At 36.0% G+C, this 23,921-nt stretch overlaps 1 protein-coding gene and 2 long non-coding RNA genes across 12 annotated transcripts; all 3 read left to right on the forward strand.

Moving 5' to 3' along the window:
* LOC107613344 (dolichol-phosphate mannosyltransferase subunit 3) lies at positions 1-7,653 on the forward strand. Of its 7 annotated transcripts, none has more exons than XM_016315306.2 (5): positions 7-297; positions 2,630-2,923; positions 5,238-5,347; positions 6,600-6,707; positions 7,371-7,653. In XM_016315306.2, exons 3-5 carry the CDS (start codon positions 5,246-5,248, stop codon positions 7,428-7,430), a joined length of 270 nt encoding a protein of 89 aa, XP_016170792.1. In that variant the 5' UTR covers positions 7-297; positions 2,630-2,923; positions 5,238-5,245; the 3' UTR covers positions 7,431-7,653. The 7 variants fall into 7 exon arrangements, with proteins under 7 accessions (XP_016170794.1, XP_016170792.1, XP_020965226.1 ...); XM_021109567.1 differs by lacking the exon at positions 7-297 and adding an exon at positions 4,881-4,965 and having other exon boundaries at positions 1,269-2,923; XM_016315307.2 differs by lacking the exon at positions 7-297 and adding an exon at positions 4,884-4,965 and having other exon boundaries at positions 1,269-2,923.
* On the forward strand, positions 8,493-9,695 carry LOC110265972. Its single transcript, XR_002352694.1, has 2 exons — positions 8,493-8,996; positions 9,274-9,695. It is a non-coding gene; the product is annotated as an uncharacterized LOC110265972 (long non-coding RNA).
* LOC107611921 lies at positions 9,816-12,237 on the forward strand. 4 transcript variants are annotated; one of them, XR_001613515.2, is made up of 6 exons: positions 9,816-10,516; positions 10,719-10,804; positions 10,986-11,049; positions 11,299-11,368; positions 11,465-11,548; positions 11,674-12,237. It is a non-coding gene; the product is annotated as an uncharacterized LOC107611921 (long non-coding RNA). The 4 variants fall into 4 exon arrangements; XR_002352692.1 differs by lacking the exon at positions 10,986-11,049 and having other exon boundaries at positions 11,618-12,237; XR_002352691.1 differs by lacking the exon at positions 10,986-11,049.

Here is a 23,921-nt window from a genome sequence, read left to right on the forward strand (position 1 = left end):
CCCCCCTCACTCACGAATCTCACACAGACTCAAACACACTCACTCCTCAGACACTCTCGCTCACCCCCATCTGAAGCCCAAAACCCTAGCTTCCTCCTCAACGGTTCTGCCGCAGTGACGCCGCCGTCCGTGTTGTCGCCGCCGTCCGTGGCTTCCTCCTTCGCCCTTTAGCGAACCCAAGCCCTCTCTTGTTGGCTGTAGCTCGGCACGTCATCTCCATCGTCCCTGGCTTCTCTGTTCGAGGCTTGGAGCAGCTCGTCGCCGTCTTGCCGCTCGCCGTCCGTCTCTCCGTCGAAGGTTAGTGGCACTGCGTTCATGGAAATTGCTTGCAACCAACTCGTATATATGTATTGTGCAATAGGCCTTCTCTTTGGTACATTCTTTTATATATATATATGCGCTTAGGATTTGAATTTTAGGCGGATTCCTATACATCCAAAAGGGAATAAAGTAAACTGCTTTTCAATCTATTTGTCTGTTGGTGATAGTGCTAATTTTACTGCTGGTTGGAGCAAAATTTGTGAATCGATTAATGGAAATGAAATCATTATTCAAAATTTGTGCTGCTACTCATTGATTTTGTGCTGCTGCTGAGTTTTTAATTTCTGAAAGTTTTTATTGAAATTTGGTTGCTGCTGCTAAATATGAAAATCAAATAATTACTGAAAATCTTGTGCTTTTGCTCATTGATTTTGTGCTGCTGCTATTTTTTCAATTTCTAAAATTTTTGTTGAAATTTTCTTGCTGTTGCAAAAAATAGAAATCAAATTATTATTGAAATTTTTTATTTTTGTTTATCTTTATTGATTTCAGGTTTAGTGTGGTTACTTTATGCTCTGTTTAAGTCTCTTGTTAATGGTGTTTTTGATTGGGTTTATCCTTTGAGAGCTGCTGTTAGTGTGGTTTGCAACAAGTTCTTGCGGATTTTGATGATTGATAAATCTTTATGTTGGTATTTAATATTTGATTTTTCTTTTTACTATTTAACTTGAGTTTGTATTTTGATAAGATCATATAGATTTGGCTAAAGACATTTTATGTAGTGTTTTAAATTTGGAAAATATTTTAATATTTATATTATACTATAATTATATTTTAGGATGTCTATTTATAATTTATTTAGTATTTTATTTTAAAACGGTTCTTCTGGTTGAACCACTGGTTAGACCGGTTGGACCAGTAAACCAATGAACTAGTAGCTAGAGCGATTTGATGACCGGTCCGATTTTCAGAACCTTGTTAAAAATGCAGCTTAAATGAAAATGGGAACTGAGGTTCCCGCCCTATCAGAACCCACGAAATTCCCACTAAAGTGAAATTCCTTAAATGCCGAGTTAAATCTCAAAGTAGTCCTAAACTTGCACTCCGCATCAAAGTGATCTATGAAGTTAATAATTACTCAAATTTGTCTCCGAAATTGTCCACCGGGACTCATAGTAGTCCCTAAAATAATTTCCGTCCATCCTTGCCATTGGAAAGAACTGAAATGACGTAGTTTTGTATTTAAAAAATCCCTTTTGGGTCCCCCTCCCCAACCACGCACTATTCTTCAACTGGGCCTCCAACCCCAACCCAACCCTAACAACTACTCTCACATGCGCCACTGTTACGCCGCCATAACCAACTCCCTTCTCTCTCACTCTCTCTTCTCCCCTGCCCACCACCTCCTCCACCGCTCCAACAACCTCTCCGACTCCTTCATTTGCAAATTCATCATTGCTCTCGGCAATCGTGGCGATATCAGGCGCACCATTCACTGGTTCCACAAAGCCAAGAGCTTTTCACATGGCCGATGCTTGTTATTCTGTAACGCTGTCTTGGTTGTTCTTGTAAGAGCCAATCGGATCAATTTGTCAAAGTCTATCTTTGACCAGGTTGTGGAGGAGGGTGTGTTTGAGCTCGACGTGTTCACTTATACCACCATGATTAGGGGCTTTTGCAAAATTGGCATGGTCCACAGTGCACTCAAGGTGTTCGTGAAATGTTTTGTGCGCCCAATTCGGTTACTTACAACACTTTGATTCACGGGTTTTGCAAGAACGGTGATATGGAGGGTGCCAAGAGGGTTTTTGATAGAATGGTGGAAGTAAGGGGTCAGAGTTGCAAGCCGGATGTGGTGACTTATACTACTTTGATTGATTGATATTCAAAGAAAGGTGAGTTACGCGAAGCTTTGGAGTGTATGGAGATGGTAAAACAGGGTTGTCATCCAAATGTCTTGACTTACAATACGTTGATTGAAGGCCTTTGCTTGGGTGGGAATGTGGGCGAGGCCATGAAGATGATGACTAGGATGTGATTGAATGGTTTAAAAGACAATGTTACCACAAACACCAGCATCATGAAGGGTTTTTGCATTGTGGGGAGGTCTGAAGAAGCTATCATACATCTGAAGGAAATGGACGTCGTTTTAGTCCTCTCTAATGGCAAGGATGGACGGAAATTATTTTAGGGACTACTATGAGTCCTGGAGGACAATTTTGGGACGAATTTGCGTAATTATTAACTTCAAGGATCACTTTGAGGCTCGAGTGCAAGTTCAGAAACTACTTTGAGATTTAACTCCTTAAATGCTGCTCGTATAAGATGTGAAAGATCCCTAATTTTGAACCTCTCTCTCAAACGGCAGCGCGACACTCTCATCTACCCCTCCCTCTCTCCAACCACGCTCTGGCCCTCCCCCCTGTTTCCGTCGCCAACACCAACCATGCCGTCGCCATCGTCTGTCGCCGAAGTCTGAATGTCTCCCGTGCAAGCTTCGCCGTCGCCTTCCCGTTGTTTCCGTGAGCCACCGTCGCTGAAGGTCTCCCGTGCGGAAGGCCTCCCATCAACCAGCGCCGTCGCCATCCTTTCCCTTCGCCGTGGAAGGTCTCCCGTCTCCCTTGCGTCGCTGAACCTGTTCTCGCCGGCAGAGACCTTCCAGGTTCATCTTCCTCTTCTCCTGAAACTGTTACTGCACCTTTGTGTTGTTATTATGTTGTTAATGTGAAAAATTTTAGTTTCTGAGTGTTGTTGGTAGTTGGGGTTTTTATACGATGTTAATAGATCTTATAATTTTATTAATAATGACTGAGTTTGCTGTTTTTGGTGTATGCATGTAAGAATGAGGGTAAAGTTGGTGTGAATGATTGAATTAGGAGTGATTGCCCTGTTTTGTAGTTCATTTATTAATTGTGGTCCTCAATCCATCACACTGATCTCTTTCTGCAAAAGCTTCCTGACTTGACTACATCTTACAAATTGCATTTTGTGACTCAACTATGAGAAATTGAGAATGTAAAAAGCTGATTTTGAAAATTAATTGAAACTGGGCCATACAATCATGTGTTTCACCAAGCTATGATTGTCGACCAAGATTTGTTATGTTGTTTTCTTGGAAACTTTTCTATTTCATTTTATTTTAATTTGTATGTTGGAGATTTATTGTTTATGTTATTATGTTGAATGTGTTTGAATTATGTTTAATTTGAGACATTTTAGTTGAATTGTAAGGAATTTTATCGTGGTTTTGTTTACTTTTTATTTTTATTTTTTAAAGTTTAATATCCATGGATGCCTCCTCGTGGGGGGATAAATGGGGACCATGACGAGGATGGATTGGGGATGTGGGCAATTTGCTAAATGGGGACGGGGGAGGGTCCCTGCCCCCATGGGATACCATTGCCATCCCTACTGTCTTTGTTGCCTTGCTGCCTGACTGCCTTTGCCCACATTCTCTCTCTCTCTCTCTCTCTCTCATCCTGTCTATGTCGATCTGTACATCATTCTTAACCGTTGTCTTTGGTGCTCTGCTGCCATTCCATTCCTCCGCCCCATCATTGTTCGTCTCTGTCTCTGCCATTTCTTTTCCTCTATTGTTATTGCCTATCAATGTTTTTTTCCCCACCGGTAATGTAGTTTAATTGCTTGCTTTGACTATTGTGTTCATGGAATTATTTGGTTTTGTGATGTGTTATGAGTGTTCTTGTTGATGAAGGTGTATATTGCCAATTTTCAGTTTAGATCTCGATGGAATTGAATTCCTGTTAAATTCATGTGATGCGTGTTTTCTTAAGTTAGGAATTAGTTCGTTAGTAATTCGATTAAAGCTATGTTTGATTAGTTCTGTATGATTGATTGAATCTGAAACTTCCAGGTGATGTTGGGAAAATTGCGCATGGGCTTTGAGTCATTCTGAATTATGAAATAAATTTCTGGAAATCCCATCTGATGGAAGATTTAATCAAATTAACTCATTCATGATCTGAATTTTCGTTATTCTTGATTCCAAGCCATGGCTGGGGTCCTTGGAAATGATTTTAAAATGTTATATGCTTTTTATGGTGGAAGAAGGTAGGTTAAAAAAGAGATTAGTAAATACACTGGTTGTTAATTAGGCTGTATAAGGATTTTGAATACACTGTAATCTGTTACTTCTGCTACGGTACCAAATCATCACATAGTTCAAAGCATCCCGTGTTACATAGGGTCTGGGAAAGGGCCACACACAGTCTCATTATGATTTCCATGAGAGCTCTTCTTTCAATTGCATTGATGTGTGGTGGAATGATTGCATGGTTGCTTTGATTTGGTTAACAAGTGTTTTGAGGTATGGGACTAGTGGCTTAAACTTCCAAGTGATGCTGGGAAAATTGCGCATGGGCTTTGAGTCATTGTAAACAATGAAATGAACTTCATGAAGATCCCGTCTGATGGAAGTGGAAAAATAATTAATATTGATCGAGTAGTGCAAGAGGATCTTTTTCTCTTATTGATTCTAGTTACTATTGATTCTTGTTTTACCTTAGCTGGTGGTAGTAATTTGTTCTGCACTATTATGTGCCTATTTGTTAATTGTAATTGCAATTGCATGCACAGATTAGGCTATATATCCATTTTAGCAGTTTAATACATTTGATAAGCGACAGTTGCAGATTAACTTTCATTTGTTTTCAACTTGACAAGGTCTTTTCCAAGCTCTATCTGGTTAGATTGTTCTCTTCCACTATTTTTCTATCTGTTGTCTTAATTTATCCTTTTGCCACTTGCCACCACCATTAACGGGATTCATGATAATGGAGGGGATGTTCTTCGATTTTTTTATTTTTGTTTATTTTTTTATTTTTACTTTTGTTGCAATGGAGCTCCCAAAGAAATTGTGTGTTTTTATCTTTAGCCACCTAAGAGAGCATCCAAACATCCTCATAATATCCTATGTAATAAGCATTTGATAATATTTATAGACTATCAATTTTCAGATTGATAAATGAAGCACATTGTGAAGATTTTCTCATTGGTGGTGGCCATCACTGCATTATGGATTGGCCTCTTACAATCATCTGTAATTCCACGTAGTCATACTTGGCTGGTAAGTAGTTATGTCATTATATGCTTGATTCTTTGTTTATCTTTTTAGTTTTCTTTTTTGGGTTTCCGAAAATTTTGGGCAAGGGTCACATGCAAGCTGTGTTGCACTGGTATGGCAAAATTGCCAAAGTATCCGTATCTGGTAGTCTGGTACGTATACGCTTCTGGTCCGCGTGAACACTTCTAGGTACCATGATCTCACTTACCCACCACCATTCTTGTCCTCCAATCATCGATGGCAACAAAACAGCAGCGGCCCGACGGTGATGTGAGCAAGCTTGATCAGCATTTTCAGAAGTGGTGGATCCATGGTGAGTTGCCACTTGTCATCTCTGTTGTGTCTTGCGGACAACCTCGAGCTGATCATTCCTAGTCACACACTGCTGAACGCCGTAAAACCCTCTTGCTTTTCCTTTTAAAGTATTTTAATTTGTTTAATTCTCTTTTTCCCCCTCCATTTTCTGCAATATGGTTTAGGATTTTCCTGTATTTAGCAAATATGTGGTTAGTCCAGATTGAGTGGGTAAATATATACAAGAGAATGCAGACCTTGGAAAGGAAAAAATTATTAGGATAACTCTTTTATCATCATATGAATTTTAGTTTAGTGCATTTTAAGTAGTTTAGCTTTCTAATTATAGATGAAAGTTTGAGCAACACTATACACTATATTATTTTATGTTAAAATTGGTATGTGTTCCGTTTATCATATAAAGTTTTAGTTTTTATATTGTATAAAATTAGCTAGATTTTTGTATCGTTTAATATATATATATGGTGGCTATGAAACTTTGGCAACACTTTAAAAGTGTAGCTAAAATTAAGGTCACACTTACTGTTTGGAAACACTTTTCAATTTGAAAAATCTAAAACATTAGTGTGATCAAGTTAAAAAGTTATGCCAAATAATAAAAGTATGACCTAAATTTTAGCTACACTTTTTAAGTGTTGGCAAAGTTTCATAGCCATTAGAATCATATGTATAGACACACTTTTTCACGCATAAATACTCCACTTTTTTGTAAAAAAAATGTTTTTTTTTATGTACTCGAATCCGCACCATTCCGTTACCAATGCAACATAGCATGCAACAGACCTTGTTAATTTGTTTGCCTAATGCCTACAAGCAAAAAGCTTAAATCTTTTCCCACTGAACCAATACCATTGGCAATTTACTTTCTTCATTATTGTTATTGTCTTTTTAGTATGATAATTTGCATGATACTGACTATACCTTATTTCTGTCCGCACAGCTACCAGTCTATTTTGTTGTGTCTTTAGGATGTTATGGTCTGTTAATGGTTGGAGTTGGTCTAATGAATTTCCCAACTTGTCCTCAAGAAGCTCTGCTGTTGCAAAAGGTATCATTCTATCCTTCTGTTGGTTACAGATTGATGTCTTCTATTATTAGTCATGGCATGTGCATTTCATAGTGCCTGGCATATATATAGATATGCTTGGATGCGACTATGAATTGAAATAATTTCAGGATAGAAAAATGTTTCCATTTCATGGATACTTTTCTTGTTTGTTTTTAGAATGTAAAACTGGATATTGTTGAGATTAAAAAGGTTGTTGAAGGAGAAGATATCCTTCCAAAAATGAAGTTAAAACAAATGTAAAGAAAAATAAAAAAATAAAAGGAAGTAATAATAACAGATTTGCTAAACTACCCTATCCAAGAAGTTCACTTGAAAATAGAACCACAAAAAATGTCAAATATTCCTTCCTCAGCTATCGCATGTTGTTCTGTATCTTGGGCTCCAATGTAATTCACTTCGATTCTTTACTGGTTTTGGTATTAACCATGTAATTTTGATGGTTCTAATGTTTTCGGTGTTTTGTTGTCGATTCATCTACGTATTGATCCTTTTACTTATGGGAATGTTAAGCTTGGGGCAGAAGGATTAGAATATAATTCTGGTCTCCAAATAGAACTGATTTTTTAAGTAGTCCTACAATTGTTAATGTTATTATGAATGCGCTTGTTGATTAAGAATGTTGCTTATTTTGCTTCTATCTAGGACATTGTGGAGGCCAAGGAATATCTGAAGCAAAGAGGAGTTGATGTTAGCTCTAGCTGAATAATAATTTGTTGATTCAGAATTAGCTGCTAACAATTACTTAATGGGAGTAGCAAAGAATTTTGTCAAACAATGTACTCAAATACTAAAGCGGGAAATGTTTGGATTAGCACTACTGTACATGGAATTCTTTTTACTTCGATAAACTTTTCTTTTCTTTTTATCTTTTTTGTAATTAAATTTTGAATCCTGACTATGTTTATGAAAATGTTTCTTGACAGTATTCACATGCTCTTTTGAAAACTTTAGTGTGAGAATTTAATCATTGTTGCTGGGTGGATATTTTGGATAACCCAAAACGAATTATATTATTTTATTTTTTGGGTAAAATTGTATTATTTATTTTTTGTCAAATCAAAATTGTATTCTTATGAACGTATTAAATTAGTATAAATTTGAAGTGTGTTTTGACGAGTTGAAATCCATTTTGGCTCCTGAAATTTTCGATCGGCCTCAATTTCGACCCCCAAATTTATAGTTATCCAATTAACACCCTCAAATATTAGATTGTGTCTCAGGTTTGCCCCTGTAGCTATCTTCATTAACGGAGATCTGATGTAGCACGTTAAGTTGACAAAGTGTGTATTCACGTGGTACTTAACTTGCCATAATGGATGTGTGATGAGTGAATGACGTGGCAAAAGTTGAATGAACTGAATTTCTCCAGCAAAGTCTCGAACATATTGGGAAAAGATGGTTGCAAATTGAGTTCATTCAACTTTTGCTACATCATTCACTCATCACACATCCATTCTAACAAGTTGGGTGTCATGTAGATACACACTTTGTCAACTTAACGTGCCACATCAGATTTCCGTTAGCAGAGATAGCTACGGGGGCAAGCGTGGGGCACAATCCAATATTTGGGGGTGTTAATTGGGTAACTATAAATTTGGGGGTCGAAACTGAGGCCGGTCAAAAATTTTAGAGGCCAAAATAGGTTTCAACTCGTATTTTGACTTTTGAGCTTCTTCCAAGGCTTTTCAAAGTGAAATATGAAAGCGGACTATTGAGAAGAGAAGCTTTTTGTCGACATTCCTCGTGAATACAGAGGCCCTTAGGTAGTGTTTGTTTAGTGTTCCTGTCCATCAAAGATATAGATATGGGAGTACATGTGTGTTGTTTGTTTTGTGAGACACAAAAAAGAGAGAGACACGGTTACACACAAGAGTACATAAAATACATGTATTTTGTGTCTCTCCCAAATCATGAGACACGAATTTTCATTCTGAGACAAATTAAACTAAAATTTTGGACAAATTTATCCTTAGTATTTTTGAAAATTCCAAATTTATCCAAACCATTTGGCCCTTCTCTTCTCCTCTATCAGTGCCTCAACCCCATTCTTCTTCTTTCCAGATCTTCTTCCTTCTTTCTTTCTTTCTTTCTTAGAAGTCCGACCACTGTCTCGCCTCCGGCCTTTCTCAATCTCTTTGCCGCCATTGCTAGCCGCATCCCTCACTTGGAACTCTGACTCAACCTCTCCTTTCACCATTGTGTTGTCTCTCTTCTGCCTCTTGCCTTCTCACCGCATTGCCCCCTCACCGTTTCGGACTCGCCGTTAATGTGAGTGCTGCAGGTGCCCATTGTTCTATCTATTTCAACTTTACCTCAAGGATTTTTTCTTTTTTAGATAATAATATTTGAACAGAGATTTGGTTATTTGAGTTTAGTTTGAATGTTAAATTTTGATACTAAATTTGTTGTAATTTGATTAATGTTAATGTGAGTATCATTATACTACCATTGTTTTGTTTCTATCTTCTTGTGCTTCTTTATTTTTATTTTTTAAATTTTTTCAGAATATATATTGTAAATCTTGTTTTGTTATGGGATTATGTAGATGAATGTTCTGGTTTTGCAACCTCCTTCTCTCTCGAAGGGTTCGGGTTACGGGAGTCCAGATCCATCGTCATCCAGATTCGCCGGCAGCTTCAAGCTTCGACGGCGCTTCCCTCCACATCCTCTCTCTACCAACGTCGTTCATCCTTTTCAGAAAGAACGTCTCTGATCTTTTCCTCTTCTATTATTCCTTTATTAAAAAAATTATCTGTGTATTTTATTTTATAGATATGCAACAAATTAAAATTTTTGTTGATTTTATTAAATTTAATTTAAATTGGCATATTGTTGCTTTTATATTTGGTTGAAGATTATAGTGGTATTGATGTTGATGATAACTCTAAAAGAAGAGATTGGATAAAAATAGTGATAAAAAAGAATGATGGGAATAAAATTGACATTTTAGTAAAATTTTAAGTTGTATATTCTGTTGTGTCTAAATTACCAAATAAGATGAAAAATTGAGTGTCTTTTATGTCTATATACTCATGTGTATTTGTGTCTATGTCTTTATTATTTTAATACATCAACCAAAAGCAGCCCTTATGGCTACATTGTTCTGTTCTGTTCAAAAGTAATAAAAGAAAGCTTGTTCAAAAAGTTTTGCGATGTGCACGACGGTTCCATCCGAATAGTCTTTTCCCCTTACAGCAAGATATGTTCTTGAGAATTCTGTGCCACGCGCCACCTAGTGTTCAGTAGCAGAATGTAGTTGTTTCCAATGTGAATCAAATTGAGTTAATAGTCAAAATCGTTTTTGAAAGATACTCTTATCTCTATTTTGGTCTTTGAAAAATATTCTGATCTCCATTTTGGTTTTCGAAAGATAAAATTAATCGAAATCATCCCAAAAAATACACGACATGGTCACCTTCGTCCTTCCGTCATCTCCATCGCTGAGTTGGCAAACGGTCGCTTGCGTGTGCCGTTAACTGTCAGCGTAGCACACAAGCAAAATGTCGTTTTGATACAATGCCCAACCCAGAAATGGTTTGTTTGGATTGTTTTGGAGAGGAGTGCTTCCTGCCGAGCTTGACAACTCTTTGGATCAATAATTGCCAGAAACTAGAGAGGTGGATAACATCGAAGGGCCTTTTCAAATCTGGAGACGCTAGAGGCTATACTGCAAGGGCGTTCACCATCTCACCTCCCTCCAACAATTAACGATTGAAGAGTGTTCAAAGCTGGAGAATATCGTCCAAAGCTGGAAGAGATGAACGACCCATGGATTCAATTCGAGATAGGTAATTGTTTTTGCCCCTATCTTCCCCAAACTCACTGCACGCCCTCCAATTACAATGCTAATTCTTCGTACTATACTTTCTCGTTCCGTTGTTAATATGCCAAACTAATTTTTTCCCTCAATTTTTAATTTATCTTTTCATTCTTAGCATTTATCTGTGCTTTAGCTATGATTTCACTTAAAATTTGTATGGTTGATTGCAGACTGGCATGATCTAATTCAGGGATTCTGATTTTCCACCATTTCTGCAACATGCAAAGATTCTGTCTGTTAGCATGTTATGGAGGAGGTGCATTCGTACTTTATGAAATACATTAGTCCACCATTTCAGTTTTCTATTTCTGTCAGATTTGAGTTCATAAAAATTTGCTTTTTATTTATTCATTTTTGGACTCTGTTTATCTCATAGAATTCTCTTATGTGTTGTTTGTCTGAATTTTTTCTCTTTAATCCATATTAATTAAACCAAGGTTCTTGAAGAGATGAAAGACCCACAAATTCAATCCAAAAGTTATGGCAAATGTAATTAGGAAGGTAACACCTTACTTTACTAATGTCATCAGATTTCAATTTTTTTTTTATTTTAGATCTGTGTCATTTTGGGTACTTCCGAGAGAAGTAATAGATTTTGAAGATGCTCCAATTTTTAATTCAATTTGACAAATTTTTTTCCCCCGCATACTCTTGCATTGGATCTTCCTCATTTGACCTCATCAAATTCTATTATGTGTTACTATATGGTTTGTTAGTGCTAAATGAAATGTTGGTTTTCATTTATAATAGGGAAGAATCAAGAGTCAATATTAATACATGGCTGAGCCAAGTTGAGAATTGGGGTGCACTGATATCAAAGGTAACATAAGAAAATTTTGTGTTGATGTTACTTAATAATACCTCCTACTTGTTCATTGTTTCCATCTAATTATACTTGTGTCTGTTTGAAATGCAGAGTCTAAAATTGCAAGAAAATTTGTAGATATGGCAATGCAAGCATTCAATGAAAACCAGTGCTTGTTTTAAAAGGCCTCCGGATGTATGTTGACTTCATCTATTTTATATGGATAATTGCAATAGAACAATGTTCTACTTGATAATCTGACAGCATTGTGCAGCACTATGCTTCCTCTTATAATATAAATTCATTTTTGTTCTATACAGGTTTTTCATTACTCAGACCCGGAAATTCAATATATATTTCTTTTTTAGAATTGCTAAATCTATGACTGGGACTGCCCTTCATTCTGACTGGCTTGGCTGCATTCCATTAAAAGCCTCTTCCATAGAGCACAGCCAACAAAATTTTCTTTTGTTGAAGGAGGTTTGCTGCCTAACTTGATGGAGCTTTGTATTAGAGAATGTGAGAAACTGGGACCTCTCCTAAACCTACTGCAACTGCACTTCTGGCTGTTTCTGTTAAGACCATCAAAAGAACAAGTTTTGCAACTGCTAAGAGGCTGACCAACTTCATGACTTTTGTACTTACTCCAGGCTTCGAACACCCAAGGAAGAATGATAAAAATGATTGATTAGTTAGAAATGTGTTGTGGTTGAATCTTTTTGTATGGAACAACATTCTCTTTTTTGTATGGTATTTATCTTTTAGGACAATGTGTTGTGGTGTCATCAAAACCTCATAACTTTGCTATGGTGTTTATCTATTAAGGGAATGTGACAATTAGCCTTCAATGGCAAGTTATTACCAAGGTTACTGAGTTTCACTACTTATTTTGTTGTTTATGGCTTAACATAACTTATATCAATAGTGACAGAGACTTGTTTGCAAAATTCACAATTTATAATAATGAACATAGTCTTGTTTCCAACTTCAAATAACATAATTGGATTTACTTAGAAGTAGATATCAAACAACAAAGTATCACACTAATTACAACAACCCCTAACGTAAAAATCATTAGCAGTTTCTGTGCTCTAACTTTAGCTTCCAAGATGCCCAGTCTCCAGGCCACCTTCAACCTCCATTTACCTGCATCTTTCTTTGTACTACATACACCCACTTCTTCATAGACATCATCATCAACCCAGTTAAAATAATTGCAGTAATTGCCCTTCTGCAATTTTAGAAAGGAGAGAGCAAAAAAATAAAAAAACACCCAACAACACAGAACAAGATGAAAATCATAAATTTTTTCAGCATCACTCACCCGGTACCTTGAACATGCATGGAACAATCTATTCGGGTTCTCTGCTGATCCGGATTTTTTAATCACAATCTTCAACCCACAGAAACATGATTCGTGATGTGTCTTCAACCTCCTCGTTTGCATTGAAGCGCTAGAACCATGATTGTCGTGCGATGGATGCCACGAACCACCACCACGACCTTCATTTCCTGTCTCCATCCTCGCCGTGAACCAACAATTACACCTCCTACCAAGGTCTATGCCCACCGAAGGCGTTGAGGGCAACTTATTTATCGTTGAATTTGGGATTATGGTTTATCAACTCAGGGACTAATTTGACTTGTTATAACGGACTTATCTTGTCTCCATACCATTTTATTCAAAATAATTGTATCTTGATTTCAATAATTTTACATTAGTTATGATTAAAATGCTATAAGCTTTTAATGCTTCTTAATTTTAACTTTTAATAATCATGATATAGGAAAAGTTTCATATATTCCACTAATACCACTTTTCCAATAATTTTAACCGTTAATTTTAATTATATATAAATATATAAATTTTATGATTGAGATCGATGACAAAAATTATTAGAACGTAATATTTGAAAATTTTCCAATAATATATAAATTGAAGCACGTAAATTGTAACTACTACAATACAGTCCATCTATATTGTATTCGGCTATTTTCTTTTTAATCATATAAGAGGGCTGAAAGGTCCAACGAAATCAAAATAAACATCACCCAAATTAAAAAAAAAATTTCATCTTGACAAAACAAAACAAAAAAGAAAAAAATTCCCATGATGTGGCATCTCCATGGCAACAGCAGGTGGTGACTTCTGCCAAATGCTCAAGTCTTGCACGCTGTCGATTCCAATATTGACAAGCTTATCAATGTATATTTGAATTGGGTTCTCCAATTCCTGTTCATTAGCTCCTTAATTTGTTGATGATAGGATTATGGTTCTGACTGCTCTTATCTTGGTTTGTCCTCATCTTTATTGCTGATAGTGAATCCCTCTCAATTACAATTTGCTTGAAACCCCTGTCCCTAGCCAAAACCATGCCAAGTAATATTCTCCAAAGCTCTGCTGTAATCCTATAACATTATTATAAAGCAAGGTTTTTCACATAGTAGTCTTGCATCAGATTATTTCAAGCTGAAACATCTTACGTTGTATCCAAAGACTTCTACAATCTCATACCTTTCACAGCTCCCTTTGCCTTTGTATGTTTGCCATTTTCTCGAGTGTCTTTGCATAGAGGGAATGATGATTTTAGCTGACATTGTAATTATTATCTTCTATATCATTATTGCTATTTCTCTTCAAATACCTAATGATAGTTGGTTGCTTTATATCGTTACCATAATTTCAAAATCTTAATAAAAATAAATTACATAATTTTCTACTTACAGGAATTAGAGGAGAAATAATATTCACTCACAAATAAATAGCAACAGCAATAGCACACCAATAGCAGCAAAAAAATGTATAAAAAAATTAGAAATAAAGACAAAAATACATCAAAATTTTTAAGATAGAAAATCTCTTTAATATGAGAAGTAAAAACTATCAGTCACTAAGACTAGGAAAATAGTTTCACTATGATCAAAATAAGGTATAAGAAAGTCACAATTCACTATACAAAACGTGCATATGAGTTATGACAAGCCAAACAATCCAAGCATCAAAGCTTACAAAACAAGAATAAGAAGATAAAAATACCACAAGAATAAAGATACTTCTGCGTGGCCAATATTTCTAACTACAAATTTTGAATTGAAGATCAGAACGGTGAAAACAAAGAACCAGGTTTCTGGAACACATTATCCAAATTTGAGTTCAATCCAATAGCTAATGAATCTGCAGTGATAGATTTACAGAGATAACTTTGTATTTGTGCGAAAATGCTTTCTTTCTTCTCTTTAGTATTTAGTGTTATCTCTCTTGCATCCCTAACTCACCTCAGCTACTTTACCCTTACACTATGTTTGGTTTGATAGAAAATGAGTGGAAAGAAATTGGATGGAAAGAAAATGGATGGAAAATAATAATTTTCTTTGTTTGGTTATGAAAGAAAATAGAAAGGAAAGAAAATTTTTATGTAGGTCCCACTAAAAAAATTTTCTTTCTATCACAAACAAGAAAACAAGAAGAAAAGTGTTATATTTTTGTATTTCCAATACTACCCTTAGTTATATTATGATTAACAAATATTAATATAAATTTAGTTTTAATATATTATTATAATAAAAATTTATATTTAAATATTATATATATTAGATAAATAATTTAAATCAAATATATAAAATTATAATATTTTATAATATTTATAAAATATAATAAAATATGAATAAATAAAAATCCTTATACTTTATTTTATGATAAGGGTATTAATGTAATTTTATACTATTATGATTTTCTTTTTTCTCACTTTTCTTTCCATTCAAACAAAAGAAAATTTTCTCTCTATTTTCTTTCCATCTATTTTCTATTCATCCAAACAACACACAAATAACTCAACTTTTCTTTTCATTTTCTTTTCTCTTATTTTCTTTCTTCTTATTTTCTTTCCTTCCATTTTCTTTTCAACATCCAAACAAACCCTTAGCAAAGAGCAACCATGGGCTTTGATACTAACATCTGGACTTTTTTTCCACATAGAAAGGGAGTCCAAAACCCAACAAATCTCCTCTCACAACTATGTGGAGGTAACTGCCAGTTCGGCGATTAAGCAACAAACTTCAAATTTTTACTTTGGTATGCCTTGGTTATCATATCAGAACCATTCTCATCAGTATAATGTATAAACCTTTTCAAGTTCCAACAATTCATAATCCAAAACATCAAGTATCCAATGATACCTCACAAAATAAGATGTATAATACTTTGACTATCACAAAACAAGACATATATCTCTTGAGCAAACCCGAGTTCCTTCAAGAATTTCTTCATCCAAAGCATTTCTTTGCACACTTCGGTAATAGCAATAAATTCGGCCTCAATAGTGGGCAAAGCAACACATATTTGCAATCTAGATTGTCAAGACACAACTCCACCTACAAAGTTGATCAAGAAGCCTGAAATGGACCTTCTAGAATTAATAACTCCTGTCATGTCTGAGTCAGTATAACCAACTAGAATAGGCTTCTTACTTTCATAATACAACTTCATGCTAGAAGTACCATGAATATATCTCATTATCCATTTTACAGTATTCCAATGCTCTCTTCCTGGGTTTGAAACAAAATGGTTAACACAACCAACAACATGAGCTATATTCGGCTTTGCGCACACCATAACATACATTAAACTACCCATGACTGATGTATATGAAACTTTTTTCACGTCTTTCTTCTCTTCTTCACTTGATGGACTTAACTTACAACTCAATTTGAAATGTGTAGCAAAAAGAGTACTAATGACCTTTGCTTTCTCCATTTGGATCATATGCAACATGGCTTCTATGTATTTATCCTATGATAGCCAAAGTTTCTTCTCTTTTTTATCATGCTCAATTCTTATACCAAGAATCTTTTTTATTGGCCCAAGGTCCTTTATTGCAAATGACATTGCAAGTTGCTTCTTCAACATGTCAATTTTAGAAGTATTCTAACCAATAATAAGCATGTCATCAACATATATAAAAAGGATAATAAAATCATTACCATCAAACTGTTTAACAAATATACAATGATCAGAAGTAGTCTTCTTGTAGCCTTATTTTGCCATAACAGACTCGAACTTCTTGTACCATTCTCTTGGAGCTAGTTTCAAGCCATATAAACTATTCTTCAATTTGCAAACATGATCCTCCTTGCCTTTTACCATGAAACCTTCATATTGTTTCACGTAAATTTCATCCTTAAGATCACTATGAAGGAAAGCAGTTTTCACATCCATCTTCTCTATCTCTAAATCAAGACTTGTAACTAGACTCAAAATAGTTCTAATAGAAGATATTCTCACAACCAGTGAAAAGATTTTATTATAGTCAACTTCTTTTTTCTGCCTATAGCCCTTGACCACCAATCTAGGCTTGTACCTTGGAAATTGAGAACTTTCTTCATACTTCAACTTATAAACCCACCTGTTTTGTAAAACTTTCTTCCCTTTTGGTAGCTTCAGAAGTTCAAACGTTTGATTATCATGCAATGATTTCATTTCATCTTGCATTGCATCAAATTATTTCTTATTGTCATCACCTTCTATAGCTTCCTCATAACATTCAGGTTTTTTTTCATCAGTCAAGGTCACATATCCATCAGTAAATGTCACATACTCATTAGGAGGATACATCGTTGAAGGTCGTTGCTCTGTAATAGACCTCCTAGGATGAAAACCTGGTGGATCTTCAGGTTGATTATCAACATCATTATTAGCTGGAGCATCAACTGGATCTCCCATCTGCTGATCATCAAGAACCAAAGGCTCATTTTGCTTCACATGCTCCTGATCTTGATTCTCTGTCAGTTCTTGTGAAAGAGGTAGCTGAACTGGAGTCACTGCTCTCTCATGATTGACTCTTCTCTGCCTTGTCAATATCTTCAATAGTGTGGTCTTTAATAAACTCTATATCACGCCTTCTTACAAGTTTCTTTTCAACTGGATCATAAAAGCCTGTAACCAAATTCATCTTGACCATACCCAACAAAAATGTACTGCCTTGTCTTCACATCCAACTTGGACCTCTCATCCTTTGGAACATGAACAAATGCTTTGCATCCAAAAACTCTTAAGTGATCATATGAGACATCTTTGCCCGACGAAACATGATTCGAAACATCATTATCCAAAGTGATTGTAGGACTTACATTGATCACATGAGCTATTGTAAGTAATGCTTCACCCTAAAAGACTTTAGGTAGCTTAACTTTAGTAAGCATACACCTAACTCTTTCAATTAGTGTTCTATTAATCCTTTTTGCCAAATTGTTCAACTAAGGTGTTTTAGGAGGTGTCTTTTCATGTCTAATGCCTTATTGCTTGCAGTACTCATCAAATGGTCTACAATACTCACCACTATTGTCCGTGCGAATATGATACGAGAAAATTAAATTTCACGTAATGACCGGCAAGTATACCGAATCGTATCAAGTAGTAAGACTCACAAGAGTGAGGTCGATCCCACGGAGATTGGTGGATTAAGCAATTTTAGTCAAATGGCACTCTAGTTAGGCAAACAATTTGTGGTTTCTTGATATATTCAACATAAAAGTAAAGTGCAGAATTATAAATGACATGGAATTAAAATGACTAAAAGTAAAGGAGAATGAATTAAATGACTGAGAATGTAATAATAGAAACTTAAAGTGCAAGAAAGTAAGAACTGAAATGTAAATAGCAGAAACTTAAATTACAGGAAAGTAGGAGCTGAAATGTAAATGGCTAGAATTGTAAATTGGATGTTGGGTAATTAGGAACTTAAAAGAAAGTGAAATGAAGACTTGTGATGGGTGAGATCACTAGGGATCAGAGATGTTGATTTCTCATGAATTAATGGTGAACAATTCCTTCTCAATCATGTAAATAGATCTATGGTGGATTGTGAATAATTAGATCCCAATCTCTTGGTGATTTAATTTTTCTTATCACAAACAATTGCCAATCTCTTGATCTAATTGCTCATGAGAAGAGGTAAAGATCAATTGCTAATCCCAAATGCCACACAATTCCCAGGATTTCAATTCAGGGTGGTTACATCTCACATACCAACCCAGAATATAACAATCAAGAGAATTATGAGAGGACAAACTCCAAAACTAAATTCTATGACTCCTTTCTCAAGTTCATCACACAATTCAAATAGATTCAATCCCTCTCTTGATAGTAATTGAATTTGTGAAGAACAAGAGTTTCCTCTTAGATAAATCAACTTGAATTGAGAAGAAAAGAAGGAATATTAATTCATTGGAAACCAACAGAGCTCCTCCCCCTAGTGAAAATGGGGTTTAGTAACTCATAGCTCCAAGTACAAACAGAAATTCAAAATTGGAAATCAAACTAAGCATAGAAGAGTAAGAGAAAAGAAAACTGTAAACGGAGATGAAAATTGAAAGCAATGTAAAGTCTTAGTAGAAAGTAAAGTGCAAAAGTACAAAAAGAACTAAAAGAAAAAGAAGCTGAAAAAGAAAATCCAGAAGAAGCCCCAACTAATTCAAGATGCCATCTATTTATACTAGTGTACTTGCTTCTTCAGGTGCACTTAGAAACTCTTCAAAGTGGGCTTTTTAGTTCCTGAAAAATTCTGCTCCCAGGCTGGCGTAGCGTTTTTTAGAAAGGCGTAGCACTCGTGCATTCACGCGTACGCGTCACCCACGCGTGCGCATCATCAGGCGTTTTGGCACTTGTCACGCGTATGCGTTGATGCGTGAGCATCTTTCCTATATTTTCCTAGTGAATTTGCATTTAATTTGATTGAGTTTAATTAAGAATTAATTATCTTTTAGCCACTATAGATACTACTTTGAGTCTTGTGCAATTCTATTTATTTTAGGTAGCATTTGGTTAGATTTGATGGAGCTTCCGCAGAAAAAGAGAAGAAGGCTATACAGGGCAGGAATGGCTTAAAGGATGGAGAGGAAGCTTGCACAAATGGAATCAGCACAAGAATTAAAGGAGATGACCAACGAGGAGCGACGCGTGCGCATACCTGACGCGTGCGCGTGATTTGGAGATTTGCTCAGCGACGCGTGCGCGTACCTGACGCGTATGTGTGACACGTGAAGAAGACCATCGACACGTACGCGTGACATGCACCACGTGCAGAAAATGCAGAAAACACTGATTGTTAATTAATTCTGATTTAAACTTTATTTTTATTTTAAAATAGGAAAAGATATTATTTTAGTTTTAGAAAATAGATTTTAAATTAATTAGGATTAGATATAAAAGAGAAAAGAAACTTCTCTTCTGGGGGATTGGAACATTATTCCACTTTTCATTCCACCTCAGCCCAATTTACAGTTTACCATGAATCCTAGTTTTTCTCTCTGCATCATGAGCAACTAAACCTCCACTATTAAGGTTAGGAGCTCTGTCTATTGTATGGATTGATACTATTATTTTTCTATTTTAATTCATGTACTGATTTATATTTCAAGAATTGTTTTCGTTCTTTATCTTATGAATTTGGGTGGAACAGAAGTATGACCCTTTTTCTAATTGAGTTCTTGTATAACTTGGAAAAGCTCTTTACTTGAACAACAGCTTGAAAACATATTCTCCTAAATTTCTAATTATCTGGACTTAACGGGATACGTGACATATAATCCTCTTATATTTGGGTAATTAAGATTTTTGTGGCATATAACTAGAATTGAACTTCACCCTCTAATTGGAATTAAGTGACCAAGGAATTGGCGGTTGATGAATTTTAGAGGAGACTAGAAAGGTCTAAGGAATTAGGGTCTAGTCACATATAGTTTTCCATGAATTGAATCTTGCATGATTAAAATAGTTAGTAAGAAAAGTCAATCCGGAAGATAGATATCTCTGAAGCCTTAACTGTTTCTCCATACATATTTCACAACCTGTTTACTGCTTGCTTTATTAAATTTCTGAATTATTGTTTAATGCTTTTGAATACCAAAACACTCCTTTCTGTTTGTTTAACTAAGTAAATTAATCAACCATTGTTGCTTAGTCCATCAATCCTCGTGGGATCGACCCTCACTCACCTGAGGTATTACTTGGTACGACCCGGTGCACTTGCCGGTTAGTTTGTGGTTGTAAATTCCGCACCACGCGTCACCCACGCGTGCGCGTGATCCTCAACACTTTTGAGAAAAGCATAGCGTTGATGCAAAAAGCGCTCTTCCACGCGTACGCTTCATCCACGCGTATGCGTGGCCTTCAACGCTTTTTAGAAAAGTGTAGCGTTGGTGCAAAAAGCACTCTTCCACGCGTACGCTTCTCCCATTCATGCGCGTGATCTTCAAAAACATCACCCTGACGCGTACGCTTTATCCATGCGTACGCATGGCCTTCAGCGTTTTTTAGAAAAGCGCAGTGTTCGCGCCAAAGGCGGTCTTCCACGCGTACGCTTCGTCCATACGTACGCGTGGTCTTCAAGAATTGTCCATTTCTCGCGTACGCTTTATCTATGCGTGTGCGCGACCTTCAAAATTTTCACTTCCACGTGTACGCGTAACCAGCAAATTTTTCAATCCCAACTTCGAAAACTATCGCAGGCGCCTTTTGGCAATAACAGAGCGCCAAAGGGTGCTCTTCTTGGAGACTCATAGCGCTCTTGAAGGGGAATGTAGCCCCATAGGCACTTTTCCTTGGTTGCAAAGCATTGTTGGAGGAGAACATAGCGCCAAAGACGCTTTCCTGGTTGCAGAGCATTCTTGGAGAAGAACGTAGCGCCAAAGGCGTTCTCCCCCTCTGTTCTTGGTCACAAAGCAATAACAATACATCAAAGCTCTGTCTCTTGTGCAATTGATTTTTGATCACTCATTCATTCATACTTTTTTTAAGTTATTTGCATGAAATTGAGCAAAATTCACTTAGTTCTTAACATATCAAAGTATGATGAGAGAATCTATCTAAGTGCTTGTTTATTTTGAATAAAATGCATGAAATTGAACTAAAATTAACTAAACTAACTAGCTAATCTAGCTAAAATGCGAATGCATCACAACACCAAACTTGAAATGTTGCTTGTCTTCAAGCAAAAGATAAAGGAATTTTGACAATAACTGAAATGCAAGGATTGACAGAAACAACAAAGAAGAAATCTCTGCTTAGGGATCTAGCATCATCCTACTCAATGGGGTCTCTTTGTTTCATTCAATTAATCATGGCTCTTGAACTTATATGAGTTCTCTGCATAAGATACTTGTTCAAACACTACTTGGTTGAATCTGTAAGACTCCTTTCTAATTGCAGTGTTATATCATCCTCAACTTATTTTCTTACTTCTTTCAGAGCTTTCTTATTTCAATTGAGCATAGTGTCTTATCTTGAGGCGGCTTTTTATCTTAAGGTTTCAATCAACAATCTCAAACCAGTTGGTTTAAGTTGCTAGGTGTTCAAACACTCCTTCGGATTTACTTGCTCAAGCCTCATTCCTCAACACATTCATACCACAGGCATGTAACTTGAATTTATCTTTGAATAGTGGTGTCCAGGATCTCTTTGAGTTACTAAATATTTTGTTGCAAGGCTACTCTTGATAGTGAGTTTTCAATCGATAATCCCGAGTTGTTAACTCAAGTTACCAAGTGATGAAGCACCCTGCAGATTTACTAACCCAAGTATGTCCTTGAACACAAACACCACAGACACATACTCAAAGTTTAGTCATTGATGCCTAGCTTCTTTATTTTGTTTTCCTCTTGTTTCTTTTCTCTGTTTTTGCTCTTGTTAATAATCACATTTTTAGAGTCTCAACATAACTAACTAACAGTTCTCAAGCAAGCATCTTAGTCTCTTTGATTTCTTAAGCCATAATCTAATCATAATCACAATTTGTACACCACCATATTCATTATCTATTCCTCCTAGGCTAGACTTTTCTTTGTTTTTGTTTATAACAATCCTTTTATTGAAATTTAAAGGACTTGAAACAAGCAATCATTCTAAGTAGATGAGTGACACACAAACAAACAACTAATCATAAAAGTACAGAACATGAAGACTTAACCAAACATAAAAGTGCAGAACATGAAAACTTAGAAGGCACATCATTTTTCAGATATGCATCTTCTTTATTTACTAAAGCTGTGAAAGGAACTTCACCACCTCTAGTTTTGTGGCCCTTCCCTTTGCTTGACTCTCCTTTCTTTTCTTTATTCTTTGGCTCTTGTTTCTTCTTCCTCCTTGCTTCCTCTTGTTCTCCAGACTGCTCTTTCTCATCCCAAAGTCCGGCCTCCATTAATCTTTGTTTCATTCTTTCCTCATTTCTTTTTGCTCTTGCTATTTGTGCCTCTCCCAGTTGCTTGACCTGTTGATATGGTGTGATCTCCCGATTCAATACAGGCATGATAGAAGTGAGGTAGTTGAGCTTTGCTTGAGTGTCTATATCATATTCAACTCTATCCAAGAGCCTTGTCTCTCCAGCTGTATGATATTTATTTTTCCAGTGCAACAAGTTTTGGAGGTATCCCTCAACTAGATCTTGTTGTTGAGATATTTTGTTGAAAGATTCCTGGAATCAATTAGATTCTTCCCTTTGCTGATCCAGTAATCTTACTTGAAATTCCCTTTGTTGATCGGAATTACCCTAAAACTAGCTAAGTGAATTCTATAATGTATGGTATCTATTGTGTGTTGCTAGCCCTCCTTATATGCTTCGGAAACTTCAGAAATGGGCCAAAAAGCCTCCCAAAATGCGAGCCACGTGACTTTTTAGTGAAGTCACGCGCAGGGACTTGTGCGTACGCACACTTGACTGTATGCTTCTCCTTTGTTTTCTTCATGTTTTCTCCCAATTGCATGCTTCTCTTCCACCCTTATCATGCCATTCCTACCTATTACACCTGAAATCACTTATCAAAACCATCAAAGTATCAAATGGAATGAAAGTGGAATAAAATTGATTAAAATAAGCACAAAATATCATGTTTTTACAATTGGGCATAATTAGAGAGAAAATACAAAAGTATGCTATTTGGATGAATAAATGTGAGTTTATATGATGAAATCCATTCAAATCAATCCAAAATTTATCATCAAATGTAGATTCATCATACATCATTCTCTGTTATGCATTTTCTATGATTGTATTATGTTTCTTATGTTTCTCTATTTTCTTGTATTTCTTGTATCTCTCTGTTTTCTCTGTCTATCTGCTTTTCTTGTTTTTCTGTTTATTGTAAAGTATATTACTGATTGATAAACACGACGGAAGTGATTAACATGACTAATTAGCCTGACTCTACTAAGGACTTCTCAATTCTTACCCCTTCTGGGTAGTCTTCTAAGTCTAGGACAAACTTCGTTCTCTGTTTATATGTATATACCATAAGACCAACCAACATCTACACCCCGTCTATCTACGAACTTTTACTTAGATTCTCCGTACGAGGTTCCTGATATGTAGCTACTTGATGGAGTGCCAATGAGTTGTTCTATGACGAAGTATTATCGTGCAAAGAAGAGGTAGACGTCATTCCGCCTTTTGATGATGTTCAACCTAGCTCGAGTTCTGAAGACCTAAAACGTACTTTTCTTCACTTTTGTAGTTTAGAGAGATTTGGTGAGTATAGAGTCTAGGTTAGCTTGGGTGCTAGCTTAGAAACTTTTTGAACA

The sequence above is a fragment of the Arachis ipaensis genome, chromosome B08 (genome assembly GCF_000816755.2).
Source record: "Arachis ipaensis cultivar K30076 chromosome B08, Araip1.1, whole genome shotgun sequence".
NCBI classification, from domain to species: domain Eukaryota; kingdom Viridiplantae; phylum Streptophyta; class Magnoliopsida; order Fabales; family Fabaceae; genus Arachis; species Arachis ipaensis.